This window comes from Balaenoptera physalus, assembly GCF_965194825.1.
Source record: "Balaenoptera physalus genome assembly, chromosome: 16".
Classification (NCBI taxonomy): Eukaryota; Metazoa; Chordata; class Mammalia; order Artiodactyla; family Balaenopteridae; genus Balaenoptera; species Balaenoptera physalus.
Genome location: NC_138898.1, coordinates 85,556,931 through 85,572,525, shown reverse-complemented (window position 1 = coordinate 85,572,525; position 15,595 = coordinate 85,556,931). Strand labels below are relative to the sequence as shown.

The 15,595-nt window shown below is 54.6% G+C and overlaps 1 protein-coding gene across 1 annotated transcript; it reads left to right on the top strand.

The window, feature by feature from the left end:
- Positions 1-1,006: 1,006 nt before the first annotated feature.
- Positions 1,007-14,869, top strand: MUC3A (mucin 3A, cell surface associated). Its single transcript, XM_082429170.1, has 11 exons — positions 1,007-5,746; positions 7,568-9,235; positions 9,339-9,440; positions 10,399-10,601; positions 11,075-11,677; positions 11,767-11,905; positions 12,255-12,417; positions 12,587-12,763; positions 12,853-12,941; positions 13,232-13,278; positions 13,447-14,869. The coding sequence occupies exons 1-11, from the start codon at positions 4,291-4,293 to the stop codon at positions 13,486-13,488; spliced, it is 4,689 nt and encodes a 1,562-aa protein (XP_082285296.1). The 5' UTR covers positions 1,007-4,290; the 3' UTR covers positions 13,489-14,869.
- The last annotated feature ends 726 nt before the right edge of the window (positions 14,870-15,595 follow it).

Below are 15,595 nucleotides of genomic sequence, written 5' to 3'. Positions count from 1 at the left end.
TGTCTTCAGGTGTTGGCTGGAACAAACAGTAAGGTCTTTTGACAGCCTTGAGTTTTCTTAGGCAAGCACTTTAAGGAGGGCTGGGGTCATCATAGGGATGGGGCCTTGAGAGGTTAGAAACTATGGTAATATCTGTTCAAGTCTTTATAGTTCAGGGTTGAGGCTTAGTGAGGAGGGGGACTCAGAGGAGCCAGCCTAGAGTTTGGTCAAGGAGATAATGTTTGTCAAAGTAAAAAAGTAAAAACTACAGATACAGCCAAAGTTGCCTGACAATCATTTCCAACCTTAGTTCATTCATGCTTCTCTGAGCTAAACTTACCCCAGTTATTGGAGTAGGTGAGCCTCCTTCCAAAGTTTGAATGCACTTATGTATGTATGTATGTGTATGTGTGTGCGTGTTTGTGTATTCATAGGGGACATATATGTGTGCGTTTTAAGAAAGCTGTTTCTACTGGTTTCACTGAACAAGACATTCCAAGAGTCTTGCCATGATGGTACCATTATTTTTTATTTGAACATGGTAGCCTATAGTGTGACGTCCATAGTCATTCTAGTTTCCTATGGAGGGCAATTTGGGTTGTTTCCAATTTCTATTGCAAGTGCAACAAACTGGATGGCAATAAACGCTCTCATGGGGGCTTCCCTGGTGGCGCAGTGGTTGAGAATCTGCCTGCCAATGCAGGAGACACGGGTTCGAGCCCTGGTCTGGGAAGATCCCACATGCCGCGGAGCGGCTGGGCCCGTGAGCCACAACTACTGAGCCTGTGCGTCTGGAGCCTGTGCTCCGCAACAGGAGAGGCCACGACAGTGAGAGGCCTGCGCACCGCGATGAAGAGTGGCCCCCGCTTGCCGCAACTAGAGAATGCCCTCGCACAGAAACGAAGACCCAACACACCCAAAAATCAATCAATCAATCAATAAATCTATAAAAAAAAAATGTGTCACTGATGAAGTTGTTAATGTTGTGCCCCTACTCCCATTTAAAAAAAAAAAAAAAAAAAAAAAACACTCTCATGAATGCCTCTTTGAAGTGCTTCTTGAACACAGAGATGGAAAGGTGGAATTACTGGGTCCTTGAGCATGAATTTAAAATTTTCATAGATGCCACCAAATTGCCTTTCTTTAAAAAAAAAATTTATTTATTTGGCTGTGCCAGGTCTTAGTTGTGGCACACGGGATCTTCGTTGCGGCGTGTGGGATCTTTAGTTGTGGGATGTAGACCATTTAGTTTACTGCATGCAGGCTCTTAGTTGTGGCATTCCGGATCTAGTTCCCTGACCAGGGTTTGAACCTGGGCCCCCTGCATTGGGAGCGCAGAGTCTTAACCGCTGGACCACGAGGTAAATCCCCAAATTGCCTTTTTAAACCAGCACAACCCCCTTACACTCCCACCAGCTGGGTAAGAGTGTTTATTTTCCCACTTTTCCCAACACTGGATAGAATCAAAGTTCCTAATACTTGGTAATCTGCTGGGTCCAAACTAGTCATTTTGTTTCTTTCCACTAGCCATGTGTGTTTCCTTTTCGGGGACCTGGCCCAAGTCCTCAGATATTAAAATGACTTCTGATGGAATTCTGCATTGTTCCCTGGTACTGGTGGTGGGGTCATAGCCCCAGAGTCATGCTAAGGGCAGGATGGAGAGGGGGAAGAGTGAGTGGCAGAGGGAGTGAAGAAGAGCAAGTTTTCATCTCTCCCCGCCCCCTGCAGCTGGGAATGAAACTAAGGAGAGGCCCCAGACTCCAGCGTCCAAGGTCTTGGCCAAGTGTATTCTCTGTCCAGTTTTTCTAGTTCTTGGCTGGGGGCAAGGGAAGGGAAGGGCAGGGCAATGTCCTAGGAACTGCTGTGAGTGGGCCAGGCAGGCTGGGGTTAGAGGTCTTCCCGGCTGACACTTCCTGGGCTTGACTTATCTTCTAGAAAGTCCTTTCTTCCTGCAGCAGTGCCAGATACGGGGAGAGGCGGGGGAAGAGCGGGGCAAAGGGAAGTGCAAAGGTGAACCTATCTATGCTCAGCCCCCACGCCCAGCAGGGCAGATAACTTCCAGCTGGGTGCTGCTGTGCGCATCGTGCCGGCTCCAGCCCTGCTTCCAGCCTCCTCTGCACCAGCCTCATGCAGCTGCTCAGGGTCCGCTGCCTCCTCTGGGTGCTCTGGGTCTCCCTGGAGGCCACAGGTGAGGGAGCGAGGTGGGGGAGGGCTGGGGAGGCCCTCCTGATGTTCCAGGACAGGGGTGTGTGTGTGGGGCGGTGGCTCTGAGATCTAAGGGGAGGCTGAGGAGGGGCCCCTCAGAGCTCTTGGTGCAGGGAGAACTGCAGGCAGTGGGAGGAGAGGGAAGCTGGGTCCAGCGGGGCTGCTCTCCACCTGGGATCGAGCAGGTTTGTAGGAGACGCGCATGCATCGGAAGGGTGGGATAACCTGTTTCTGAAAGAGCGCTCTTCCCACTTTGATTCAGTTTTCTGAGCCCCCTTCCTCTTGTTGCTCCGCTCCCCAGCACTGATGCTTTCTCCACCCTGGATTCTATCCCTCCCTTTACTTCCATCTGCTCAGCCCTCCTGAGGGTCCCTGGCCCTGCCCCTGGGGCCTCCTCCTCTCTCTGGGGAGTCTACACCTTTGGTCCCGGTGCCCCCTCCTCCAGCTCTGCCCCTAACTCTCCCACCCCGACCTAGCCTATGTTTCTGGGCACAGCTGTCATTGGCAGGGCTGTGGGGGGAGAGCCTGATGGCTCCCAAAGGGTGGTTCTGAGACCACCTGGTGTGGGGTCCTGCTCTCTCTCTCTCCCACCCCTTTGGAACCTCGGGATTACTCTGCACTTCCCTTCCCTCTGCCCCCCAGTGTGTGCTCCTGACCCCCTGACCTTAGACCCCTGACCTCCTGATCTTAGACCTTCCCAACATAGAGGTTCTCTGGTCCACCCTCTCACTTACCTCCAGGGCCACCTCCTGGCTATAAGGGCTCTGGGCCAGGAACCTTCATAATTCCCTCCCCTATCTCCCTGACACCCCAGCTAAGCTGAGTAGTGAAACCCCAGCTCTCAGAGCAAAGACGTGCTGAGTCTGAGTTGGAAAGCTACCCCCGAGCGGACAGGAGGTCTGGGTGTTTCCTGCTAGCAACTGCTGTGGCTGCCGGTCACCCTCAGCGTTATGAGATCTTTCACCCTCACTTTTATCACCTGTAAGATGGGGATGATGACATCTGTAGAGGGAGGGGCTCATATTTGTAAACTAATTAACTCCTTGGCCGAAATAGAATAGGTGATGGAAAATATAGCTATTTTTATTATTAACACTCACTGCTACACCTTAAGGTCTTCAGGACTCATGCCTGCCTGCCGAGGTATCTCTTTCTGGAAGTTTCCTTTTCTGTCCTGTTCCTCAGCCTGTGTGTGGTCCTCTCTCCTTGTCCTCAAACTCAGTGAAGTCTGAGCTTCAATCTCTGCTTTTGCCTTTGTTATTCTCTTTGCAACTTTCTGCTCTCTGACCCCTCGTCTCCCAAAGTCCATGATGTGTCCCCACCCTCAGCCCAGGACTGGCTGGGTTCTCTCTCTCTCCAAAGAGGAGAGTCAGCCCAGACAGCAGTGGGTCACAGGGAGACGGGAAGAGATGGGCCAAAGGGGGTGGGGGGGGCGCAGAGAACCGGAAGGGACAAGGACTTCGGGGTGTGTGAGGAAGAAGGGATGGGAGTACCGATGGGAGGAGGCAGGACCTTCTGCTGAACCTGCGTGCTCAGCTCGGCCGTCCCAGGGCTGCAAGGTCAGTACTTAGACAGGTGGGCAAGGGATTAAGCGTGCCCCCAACCCAACGCCCCTTGGGGAGGCTGCCCAGGGGGGCAGACAGATGTTGGTCTTTAGAACCTTGAAAGGCCCCAGCCCCAAACTGCCTCTGATTTGGGAGGAACTGGTGGCACTTCCTACCTCTGTGACATGTATCTGGAAAATGGGGTAGTGAGTAACCTATGTGGTGTTATGGCGACAAAACCACCTACCAATGAATTCCTCTGTTCTACCGCCAATACAGGAGCTTTGGCCAGGGCCACATCCACCTCTAATGCGCTTTTGCACGCTGCTCTCAGCAACTCCCCACACTCTCAAGGCACAGCAAGGCGGCCACTAAGTACCTCCAAAACTTCTCCCACTCCTGATAGTAGGGAACACATACCTATGACTATCACCACCTCCCCCCACTTGAAATCCATTTCTGAAACATTGCTCAAATCGCCAATCAATTCCAACACCTCAACAATCCCCATGTCCAAGTTTGTCTCCAAGGTTGAGACCATCCACCTACCAAGATTGTCTATATGGGCACGACAGAGTGCATCAATCCAACGAACTTGGTAACCACCACCACTTACCCCACCACCACCTGCATGACACAGACCCAAGTGTCCCTCACCAGCTCTTACACCACCACGCCTGTGACAGAGAAGCCACGGACAACCATTACCAGTACTTATCCCGTGACAACTACCAAGAGAGTCACCTCAGCCGTGACCAATTCTCCCAGTACCACCACTCCGGGGAAATCTCCCACAACCACGACCCCACCCTCTTCCTTTGTCCCAACAACCCACACAACCCTAGACACTCCGATCTCCTCTGTGACCGGTACCACACAAAGGGCTATCCCAACCACTGCAAGTACCCACGCAACCCAGTCTCCGACCCCAACAATCGTGTCTACCTCTGCTACTACCCCTTCTCTAACTACTAGGAACACCTTGTTAACAACACTCAGCACCACCTCACCCACCACCCATAGCACCTTGATTACAAACATCGCTTCATTTCTAGACATGGTCAATACCTTTCACACATCCACAGCTATCACTCAAGCACCTACTTCAAATGATATATTAACAACACCTACAACACAAGTTGTATCTGTTGCTACAGAAGCATCCACTGAACTAGGTACACGGAAAACAACTCCTCTGAACACCATGAGCTCCACGAATGCGACACTTATTCCAGTGACTGACACTCCCAAAGAAACTCTCACCACCTCAATTACTTCAATTTCTCCAACCATGTCTTCAATCACTCCTACAAACGCAATCACTCCTGCCACACTTACCACATCTAAATCCAGCCCTGTGCCCACCAGCACTGACACATACACAATATCCACTACCAAGGGACCAATGTCCACCACTGTAGCCACTACAGAAATAGGAAAGATGAGCAACACAACCCCTCATGCTTCATCAACCAGGAAAACCACATTTATTACAACCAGTGATGTTGGTACAGAGTCTCTAACATCAGAGATTACTTCTGCTCCCCCAATCACAAAATCAGACACTCCCACAAATACACTCAATTATTCGACATCCACTACTTCTACTTCAGTGACCACCAATACCTTGACATCACCCACCAGTAAGTCTCAGTCTTCTCCACCTGCCCAGAGCACAGAAGCAGTCCTGAATACAACCACAAACACTACCTCACTATCACCTTTGATTACCACAATCCCTACTACCAAGGCTACATCCACCCCTCCATTTCCAACTAGTACTGTGACTACGACCAAAACAGAAATAACAACCCTAACCGACACTTCAACACCTGCCACCTCGAAAACAACAGTATTGCCCATCACCTCAACAACAAAAATAACCAAGACTGGTACCACAAATATAGTAACAACACCCACATCAATAACACCACAAAGAACACCAGACATCACGTCTTCAACCAATTTCTCTACAGGAAGAAAAATGACAGGAGTCAACGCGTGGTCGACATCCTCGAGTACCACTGGTCCACTGACCCTCACCACCGACCTCAGCTCCACACTCGCTCTTTCCAGCACCTCACCCACCCCCACAACAACCACAGAGCCAGTCTCCACTTTGACCGCAAACGCTAGCTCTATGTCCACCCTGAATACCACCATCCCCACTACACACCCAACTTCTGGCCCTTCAACTCCCACTAGTCCTCCCACCACGTCCACAACAGAAATCACCACTCCCACGCACACTGAAGCTCCTGCCACCTCGATCACAGCCACAGAAACCACCCAGGGTTCTACCACACACCTGGTAACCACGACCATGCCAACAACACCCCAAAGCGCTCCAGTTGTCAGCTCTTCAACCACCTCCACGACAGGGAGCAGAATCACATCTGCATTCCCGTCATCCCTCCCTACCTCTGCTATGGTGCAGACGGCCACAACTATACCTCCATCCTCTGTAAGTACTCCAGCCTCTACTGAGACTCCAGCCACCACCGAGTCCACATCCTCGAGTACCACTGGTCCATTGACCCTCACCACCGACCTCAGCTCCACACTCGTTCTTTCCAGCACCTCACCCACCCCCACAAATATCATCTCCTCTTCCCCTTCACCCGCCCCAACCACAGAGCCAGTCTCCACTTCGACCGCAAACACTAGCCCTATGTCCACCTTGATTACTGCCATCCCCGCTACACACCCAACTTTTGGCCCTTCAATTCCCACTAGTCCTCCCACCACGTCCACAACAGAAATCACCACTCCCACGCACACTGAAGCTCCTGCCACCTCGATCACAGCCACAGAAACCACCCAGGGTGCTACCACACACCTGGTAACCACGCCCATGCCAACAACACCCCAAAGCGCTCCAGTTGTCAGCTCTTCAACCACCTCCACGACAGGGAGCAGAATCACATCTGCATTCCCGTCATCCCTCCCTACCTCTGCTGTGGTGCAGACGGCCACAACTATACCTCCATCCTCTGTAAGTACTCCAGCCTCTACTGAGACTCCAGCCACCACCGAGTCCACATCCTCGAGTACCACTGGTCCATTGACCTTCACCACCGACCTCAGTTCCACACTCGCTCTTTCCAGCACCTCACCCACCCCCACAAATATCATCCCATCTTCCCCTTCACCTGCCCCAACCACAGAGCCAGTCTTCACTTCGACCACAAACACTAGCCCTATGTCCACCCTGATTACCACCATCCCCGCTACACACTCAACTTCTGGCCCTTCAACTCCCACTAGTCCTCCCACCACGTCCACAACAGAAATCACCACTCCCACGCACACTGAAGCTCCTGCCACCTCGATCACAGCCACTTTGTCCATTCCAGCCACAGAAACTACCCAGGGTGCTACCACACACCTGGTAACCACGCCCATGCCAACAACACCCCAAAGCGCTCCAGTTGTCAGCTCTTCAACCACCTCCACGACAGGGAGCAGAATCACATCTGCATTCCCGTCATCCCTCCCTACCTCTGCTATGGTGCAGACGGCCACAACTATACCTCCATCCTCTGTAAGTACTCCAGCCTCTACTGAGACTCCAGCCACCACCGAGTCCACATCCTCGAGTACCACTGGTCCATTGACCCTCACCACCGACCTCAGCTCCACACTCGTTCTTTCCAGCACCTCACCCACCCCCACAAATATCATCTCCTCTTCCCCTTCACCCGCCCCAACCACAGAGCCAGTCTCCACTTCGACCGCAAACACTAGCCCTATGTCCACCTTGATTACTGCCATCCCCGCTACACACCCAACTTTTGGCCCTTCAATTCCCACTAGTCCTCCCACCACGTCCAAAACAGAAATCACCACTCCCACGCACACTGAAGCTCCTGCCACCTCGATCACAGCCACAGAAACCACCCAGGGTGCTACCACACACCTGGTAACCACGCCCATGCCAACAACACCCCAAAGCGCTCCAGTTGTCAGCTCTTCAACCACCTCCACGACAGGGAGCAGAATCACATCTGCATTCCCGTCATCCCTCCCTACCTCTGCTGTGGTGCAGACGGCCACAACTATACCTCCATCCTCTGTAAGTACTCCAGCCTCTACTGAGACTCCAGCCACCACCGAGTCCACATCCTCGAGTACCACTGGTCCATTGACCTTCACCACCGACCTCAGTTCCACACTCGCTCTTTCCAGCACCTCACCCACCCCCACAAATATCATCCCATCTTCCCCTTCACCTGCCCCAACCACAGAGCCAGTCTTCACTTCGACCACAAACACTAGCCCTATGTCCACCCTGATTACCACCATCCCCGCTACACACTCAACTTCTGGCCCTTCAACTCCCACTAGTCCTCCCACCACGTCCACAACAGAAATCACCACTCCCACGCACACTGAAGCTCCTGCCACCTCGATCACAGCCACTTTGTCCATTCCAGCCACAGAAACTACCCAGGGTGCTACCACACACCTGGTAACCACGCCCATGCCAACAACACCCCAAAGCGCTCCAGTTGTCAGCTCTTCAACCACCTCCACGACAGGGAGCAGAATCACATCTGCATTCCCGTCATCCCTCCCTACCTCTGCTATGGTGCAGACGGCCACAACTATACCTCCATCCTCTGTAAGTACTCCAGCCTCTACTGAGACTCCAGCCACCACCGAGTCCACATCCTCGAGTACCACTGGTCCATTGACCCTCACCACCGACTTCAGCTCCACACTCGCTCTTTCCAGCACCTCACCCACCCCCACAAATATCATCCCATCTTCCCCTTCACCTGCCCCAACCACAGAGCCAGTCTCCACTTCGACCGCAAACACTAGCCCTGTGTCCACCCTGATTACCGCCATCCCCGCTACACACCCAACTTCCGGCCCTTCAACTCCCACTAGTCCTCCCACCACGTCCACAACAGAAATCACCACTCCCACGCACACTGAAGCTCCTACCACCTTGATCACAGCCACTTTGCCCATTTCAGCCACTACACCACGTATAGAAGTGAGTACAATTCCTGAAGTTACTTCTATGCCCACCATCCCATTATCAGTTTTTACCTCTACTACTGAGAAGGCCACCTCTCCCAGTTCCACCACCATGACAACTGTGTTCCCTGCAAAAACGGACACTTCTACTTCCATTTTCAAAACTGACCCCACCAACATGACTGATGCACCTAGTTCTATCAGCACTGGAACCATCCCCATTAGCATGGATTTCACGAGCACACAAAGACCCACCAGTGGCACCTGGATCAGCACCAACTTTGTAACTACCCCACGTGTGTCCGGCTCCACTAGCCTCCCAGTGACCATGAAACCAAGTAGCAGCTTTTCAACTGCCATGATGACTTCAAGCAAGCTGACACACCTCATCCCACCCATCACCAGCACTCCAGGGATACCGGCGGCTACCACCAAGACTCTCTCCACACTTAGGTCACCCAGGACAACTTCGACCACGACTCAGATGACCACACAGTCTAGGTTGACCACCACCCCAGGTTGGATCTCCTGCCTCCTTGTGGCCTCTCCTCCCTCTCTTGCTATATTTCCATGACCAAGGTCAATCCTGTCCTGAACTTCCTGTTTTCCTGTGCTACCCAGGCACTTGTGACAATGGTGGCACCTGGATGCAGAGCCACTGCTCCTGCCCCAGCACTTTCTCTGGCTCCCGCTGTGAGTTTGCTGTGGAACACATAGATATGGGTGAGTTGCTCTCTGCACTTTCTCTTGGATGGTGCCACTGACTCTAATGGGCCCAGTCATTTTGCTGAATCCCTTCATCCTTGCTTTCTGCCTCATGCTCTTCCCTACCCCATACCATGCCTAATCTCCACCCTCACCTCCAGGAGGTCGCTGGGGCCACTTTCTTTCCTGGGACCTCCTCCCAGTCTGGGCTGCTTCGAGTTGTATTAGGTTCTAATTTCTGCTGTAACAAATTACCACAAACTTAGCAGATGAACATTTCAAATTTATTATTGTACAATTCTGTACATTAGAAGTCTGACATGAGTCTCGCAGGGCTAAAATCAAGGTGTTGGCAGGGCTGGGTTCTTTCTGGAGGCCCTAGGAGAGAATCCATCTCTTTGCCCTTTCCAGGTTCGCGAGTGGCCCACATTCCTTGTCTCAAGGCCCCCTCGCTCCATCTTCAATGACAGCAACTTTGCATCTCTGTGCCTTTTTTCCATACTCACATCTTCCTCTGACTGATTCTGACTTCTGCCTCCCTCTTCCACTGCTAAGGACCCTTGTGATAATACTCGGACCACCCAGATAGTCCACATTAATTTTCCCATAATAAAGTCAGCTGGTTAGTACCCTTAAATCCATCTACCACTTTGATTCCTCCATGGCATGTAGCATAAGATATTCCCAGGTTCTGGGGATTAGACATAGGCATCTTTGGGGGCCGTTATTCTGCTTCCCACTGGGGCAGACGTGGGAGAGACTACAGGCCTGACTGCTGGACATCCTGACTTCCAGTGTTTCTCACATCTCAGGACAACTCATTCCAGAATTCCTACCTCTCTCCCTCCTGCTGTTCAGTCAGTTCTCAGGGAACATGGAGAGGGGCCACGGGAGCAGCCTCTGGGTCAGGGTGGTGGTGGTGACCTCAGACAGGAGTGGATGGTGAAGTGACCAGAGCAGGGAATGTTGTGTGCAGACAAAGTGGACACTGAAGTGGGCATGGAGGTTTCTGTCAACAAGGAGTTCTCCCCGGACCTCAATGACAACTCTTCTAAGGCCTACAGGGATTTCACGGACACCTTCCGGGATCAGGTGAGGGGGAAGGGGAGGGAACTCAAAGGTCTGCCCCTGGAGTTGAGCTTGGGTCCCTGGGTACCCTCTGGTATGGATGTTCAGATGTGAGCCCAGGATCCTTGGCATTTCAGATGAAGAAGATTTACCAAAATGTGCAGGGGTTCAAGGAGGTGGTGATCCTTTCTCTGAGGTAGGAGACCCTTCTGGCACTGTGGAGACAGTGTCAAGTGGTGGGGGGGATGAACTAAGAAGTGCTGGAGAAGACATCCCTTGCTTTTGGAATCATCAGATGTCATAAAGAGAGGGATGGAGTGAGGATGCAAACGAAGCACTCTGTAGAGGATATTTTGCAATCGTTTTCTGGAGTCATTTCTCTGTAGGAGGGATGTCACCCCTACTCTCAAAGCATGTTGGAAGGTGAATGATTCAGTGGGACAAACAGAGAGGTGGTGCATGAGGGATGGTGCCTGGTATCTGGTCTATAGCTGGTCTCTCTCTAGTTGGCACCTGGTCTGCTGGATGGGTCAGCAAGAGGGAGGCAGAGAGCCCAGGAGGGCCTGGTTTGATTATGGCTTGAGGCAATGCCAAGAGAATGTCAATCATTCCTTGTCCCGCCTACTCAGGCTGACAAAGGCAGAGATGCTGGACATAATGTGTCTGGAATCCCAGCTCAATGCCCACTTCCTGCCAACACCCGTATAGTTGTGGTTGGTCTGGAAGTGCCCTTCTACAGACCTATGATGGCCTGGGCCTGGGCACCTTTTAAGGCTCCCTGCCCTCTTGCCCCCCTCAGGAATGGCAGCATTGTTGTGGACTATGTGGTCCAGCTGGAGTTACCCTTCAGCCCCCAGCTGGAGAGCGAGTATGAGAAGGTGAAAGTGGCCCTGAAGGAGGAGCTCCAGAATGTCAGCCAGAATGAGACCGGCTGCCAGAAGGACCAGGGTGAACAGAAGCTGGGGGCCTTGGGCTGGAGGGAGGGGTCAGGGTCACAGCCACCATCCCAGCCTGCTCCAGCTCAGACAGGGTCCTTCTGGGGTCAGGTGCCAGCCCTGTGGTACCTCTGGCAGGTTGGGAGAAGAGACACAGGTCCCCAGCCAACTGGGTCAAGGATGGGGCTAAGGAGGGGCTCACCAGAACCTGGGTGCTGTGGAAGAGACAGTTCTGCTCAAGGTTTCCAGGGTGGCTGAGGACCCCTGACTATTCGGGGGACATGAGGGAGTCCAAAGGGGTCTTCCCTTGTTGCCCATTCACACCTCCTCCATACTGACAGAGCTCTCTCTGCCCCTCCCTGTGCCTCCCCCCAATTCCACCTGTGCCTGTGTGTCCCCTCCCCCCACCCCCAGTCTTGTGTTTTAAGCCTGATTCCATCAAGGTGAACAACAACACCAGGACGGAGCTGTCCCCGGAAGGTGAGAGGTAGGGCAAAGGGCTAAGTGGCTCCAGGAGGCCATAACCCCTCCCACAAGGGACATCTGTCCACTGAAATTCCCTAGGGAGGACGGGGAGACCTTTTGGGGAGGCAAGTGACATGAACCTGGCAATGCTGCCTGCCTGGCCCTTGTTAGTAACTTCCACCTGAGGACCAGCAGAGAAGGTGAGGGGCCTGCCCTTCCCTCATCTAATCCCAAGGTCCACCCCTCGACACCCCACCCTCGGAAATGTAGTCCTCCTCATCCATTTTCAGAGTCATTTCATAGCCTGGCCCCAGAGTAGAGTGGATGAAGTCTTTGCCTCTGCAACCCCCTTCCTATCCCACAGCCATCTGTCGCAACGCTGCTGCTGTGGGCTACGAGGATTTCTACTTCCCCTTGGTGAAGGGGAACAAGCTCCGCTGTGTCACCAAATGCGCGGCGGGCGTGGACGGCGCCCTCGACTGTCGTCAGGGCCAGTGCGTTCTGCAGAGGACAGGTCCTTCTTGCCGGTGAGGCCCCGTCCACAGCCAGCTGAGCCAATCACCCGACCCCGCTCAGCCGGCCCCGCCCCCTGGCCCCCGGGTCACCCACCTGCTAGTACCTGCGTGGTCCAGGGGCACTAGCGGACCAGGCCCGGGAGGTGGTGAGGGCGTGTGACCTGTGACACGCTCCCCGCAGCTGCTTCTCCACGGACACGCACTGGTTCTCGGGCCCGCGCTGCGAGGTGGCCATCTCCTGGAAGGCGCTTGTCGGAGGCCTGGCGGGGACCGCGGCGCTGCTGCTGCTGCTGCTGGTGGTGGCGCTGAGCGTCTTCGTCGCGCGCTCGTGGAGGAGGGGCGGCCAAGGCGGAGGCCTGTGAGTGCGCTGGAGGTGGAGGGCTGAGGGCCGCAAAGGGGTCCCGGACCGGGCGGCCCTGCCCTGACGATGCGGCGCCCGCCCGGCAGGTCCTGTGACGACAGGAAGTGGTTCGAGACCAGTGATGAGAACACCGTGGGGACTTTTTCTAACTCGGGCTTCGAGGATGACAGAACAAGTGAGTCCTGTCTCCTGGGGAAGGGAGACAGGGGCTTCCCTGGGTACCATTTTGGCCTGGGCAGGATGGGAGGACCTCTCTTGCCCAAGACAGGCATATACCTCTTGCCCCAGAGTTTGCCTCGTGGCTTCCGCGCCCCCTTCTAAGGCCCAGGTCGTGCACAGGCCGTCCCCGCAGGGCAGGCGCAGGGGCACAGGAGCCCCCTTGGCCCTGCCTTCCTGACGTTTCCTTCCCTCCCCACCTCTTCCCTCTCCCTCCCCCTGTTCTCTTTTCTCTCTCTCTATTTAAAGATGAAAACTTCTATGTGGCCTTGGAGAACGTGGACACTAATATGACGGTGAGGGGGCAAGGGGGGGTGATGGTAAGCAGCGCTCCCAGGTCCAGCTCCTGATGCCCCCCTTCTCAGGCCAGGGGCCGGGCAGGGACAAGGAGGCGGTGACCTCCTAGCCGGCCCCTGCGGGGTGGCTTCCTCTTCTCATTGCCTGTCTCACAAATTCTGTGGCAGTTGCACTTCCACAAACCTGAGGTGACCTTGACCTCACTGTGAGCCCCACACTGCCTTCTCCACGCTGCCCCGGACAGTGGAGGGAACCATCTGCACTGCCTTTGAAGAGATGGCCGTGGACTCCTGAGGCTCAGTCTCCTGGTTTCCTTGGGCAGCATCAGACTTCCCCCTGACCCCTATCCTTCTCCCGACTTGTGTGAAACCCACCTGGAGACCCAGTTCAAATCCAGGCTCTTCCACTGTGGGACCTTGGGCAAGTCAGTCACTTCTCTGAACCTCGGTTTTGTCACCTGTAAAATGAGTGTGGCCCACTCGTCCTGATACCTTGTGGGATTATTGTGAAAACCAGATGTGCTTGGTCAGACCTCTGTCCCGATGCACCTTCCTGTGTTGGCCCTCATGCTTATATGGCTTCTCTGAGATCCCCAATCCCCATATCCTTCCCCAGCGCTCAGGCCTCCATTGCTCCTTTTCCTGTGTTCATCCCTACTGCCGGGTCCTCACCGTGTACATGTACCCAGCCTGCAGCCTGCCCCATCCTCCTACCCTCTCCTTATATAACTCCCCGCTGCACCCCTTGCCCCCATCCCTTAAACTTTCTCCCCTCTGAACCCACTTCTTAAGTCACTCCTCCCCCACACCCCGGTGCCCAGCCCTGCATCTCCCCCAGTTTCCGTGCTTTCCCCTTCCCCATCCTTGTACCCTCAGCCCTAAATACCCCCCTGCCCCCCGCATCTCAATGCCCCAGTCCTAAATCCTCCCTCCTACTCATCCCCCATCCCTAGCTAGGTACAGATGCCCTCTGCATCTTAGGACCCCCAGGTCGTGCTCCCTCGGCCAGGTCCCCCATTCTGAGGCTCCATTATTCCTGTCACCCCCCAAGGCCCTGGATCCCGGTGGGTGGGAGTGGGAGGTAGGTTTCCCCAGGTCCCTGAGGATGAGAGGAAGTGGGGTCCTGAGGCGGGAAAGCTCCTCCAGCGCCTCCTCCTCATTCCCCTGACTCTCCCTCCCCTCCCTCAGTGCTTCCCCCACCCCGTTCCTACCCCCTTCCCCGCCCCTTCCTCCCTTCCTCTCCCTGGTCTCACCCCCATCCCCACAATAACCTCTGAAGACAGAAGCCCCCAGCCTCCTTTGCAGGAAGACCTCACTCACCTGGGGACAGGAAGTCTGCAAGTCTCCAGTTCTCCCAGCTGAACATAATATAGCATTTATTGTAAAAGAAACTGCTCTGTGTCTTTCTCTTTCTCATGCTCTGGTGCTTCCACTCAGTTGAGGAACAAGGATGTCAGGAGATGTAGGAGGGCCTGGGAGCACAGGTTTCTCCCAGCGAGGAATGAAGGGTTCCGTGGGCAGCTCTCAGGGACCATGACCGTCCTCAAAGGGAACGTCGAGATTGGAGGACCCATTTTCTCAGGGGGTGGGTGGGAGCAGGTGGTGGGAGCCTGTTGGGTTTGTCATCTGTGCCCCTTGACGTTAAGAGCTTCTGGCTGAGTCAGGGAGGTGGGTGACTCCAGCTGAGTCAGCTGTCATTGGCGCTGATGCGTAAGCTGGGCATCCCGAAAGACCTTGAGACTACAAACCTGGGTGACGGACACACTCACGCCAGGGCCTGCCATGCCTGGGGCTGGGGCCCTCTTGTTCCCACTTTTGTGGGCAGCAGCAGGCTGTCGGACTGAGCTGAGGGTGGTCAGGGCTGGCAGAACGAGGTTCTTTGGGTGGGGGTGTCGGAACGGCCCCCGGGACCTTTGCCCAGGACAGGAGAGAGGCTGGCAGTGGCCAGTGTGCGGGTAGAGACCAGAACCATAAAGCCTCAGGTGTGAGTGGGGGTCCCACCCAGGAGAAGCACTGGTGGTCAGAGGTGGCCCGGGGGAAGGCGCTGCCCTTCTTCGGAAGGGGCCAGCTCGAAGTGGGTGGTGAGGAGGGAAGGCCTGAAGGGGGGCCTCTTGGGAGTAAGGGCGGAGGGTCCTTCACTTGGCCTGGTCCGTCCGGCAGCTTCTTCTAGGGTTCCGTCGACCCTCCCTCCATAGTCACCGTCTCCCTGCGGTTTCTTGGCCCTCGCATCTTGGCAACCATCACACACTGTCACGCCTCTGTTTGCCTGTCCCTTCCTCCTGCCCTGCCCCTCCCATGACTCTGGCTTCCGCACTAT

Coding starts and splice junctions, on each gene's coding strand:
- MUC3A (XM_082429170.1), top strand. CDS start 4,291: ATGGGCACGACAGAGTGCATCAATCCAACGAACTTGGTAACCACCACC. Junction 5,747..7,567: donor CGCGTGGTCGACATCCTCGA/GTACCACTGGTC, acceptor CGTCCAAAACAG/AAATCACCACTCCCACGCAC. Junction 11,678..11,766: donor CTGCTCAAGGTTTCCAGGGT/GGCTGAGGACCC, acceptor CCATACTGACAG/AGCTCTCTCTGCCCCTCCCT.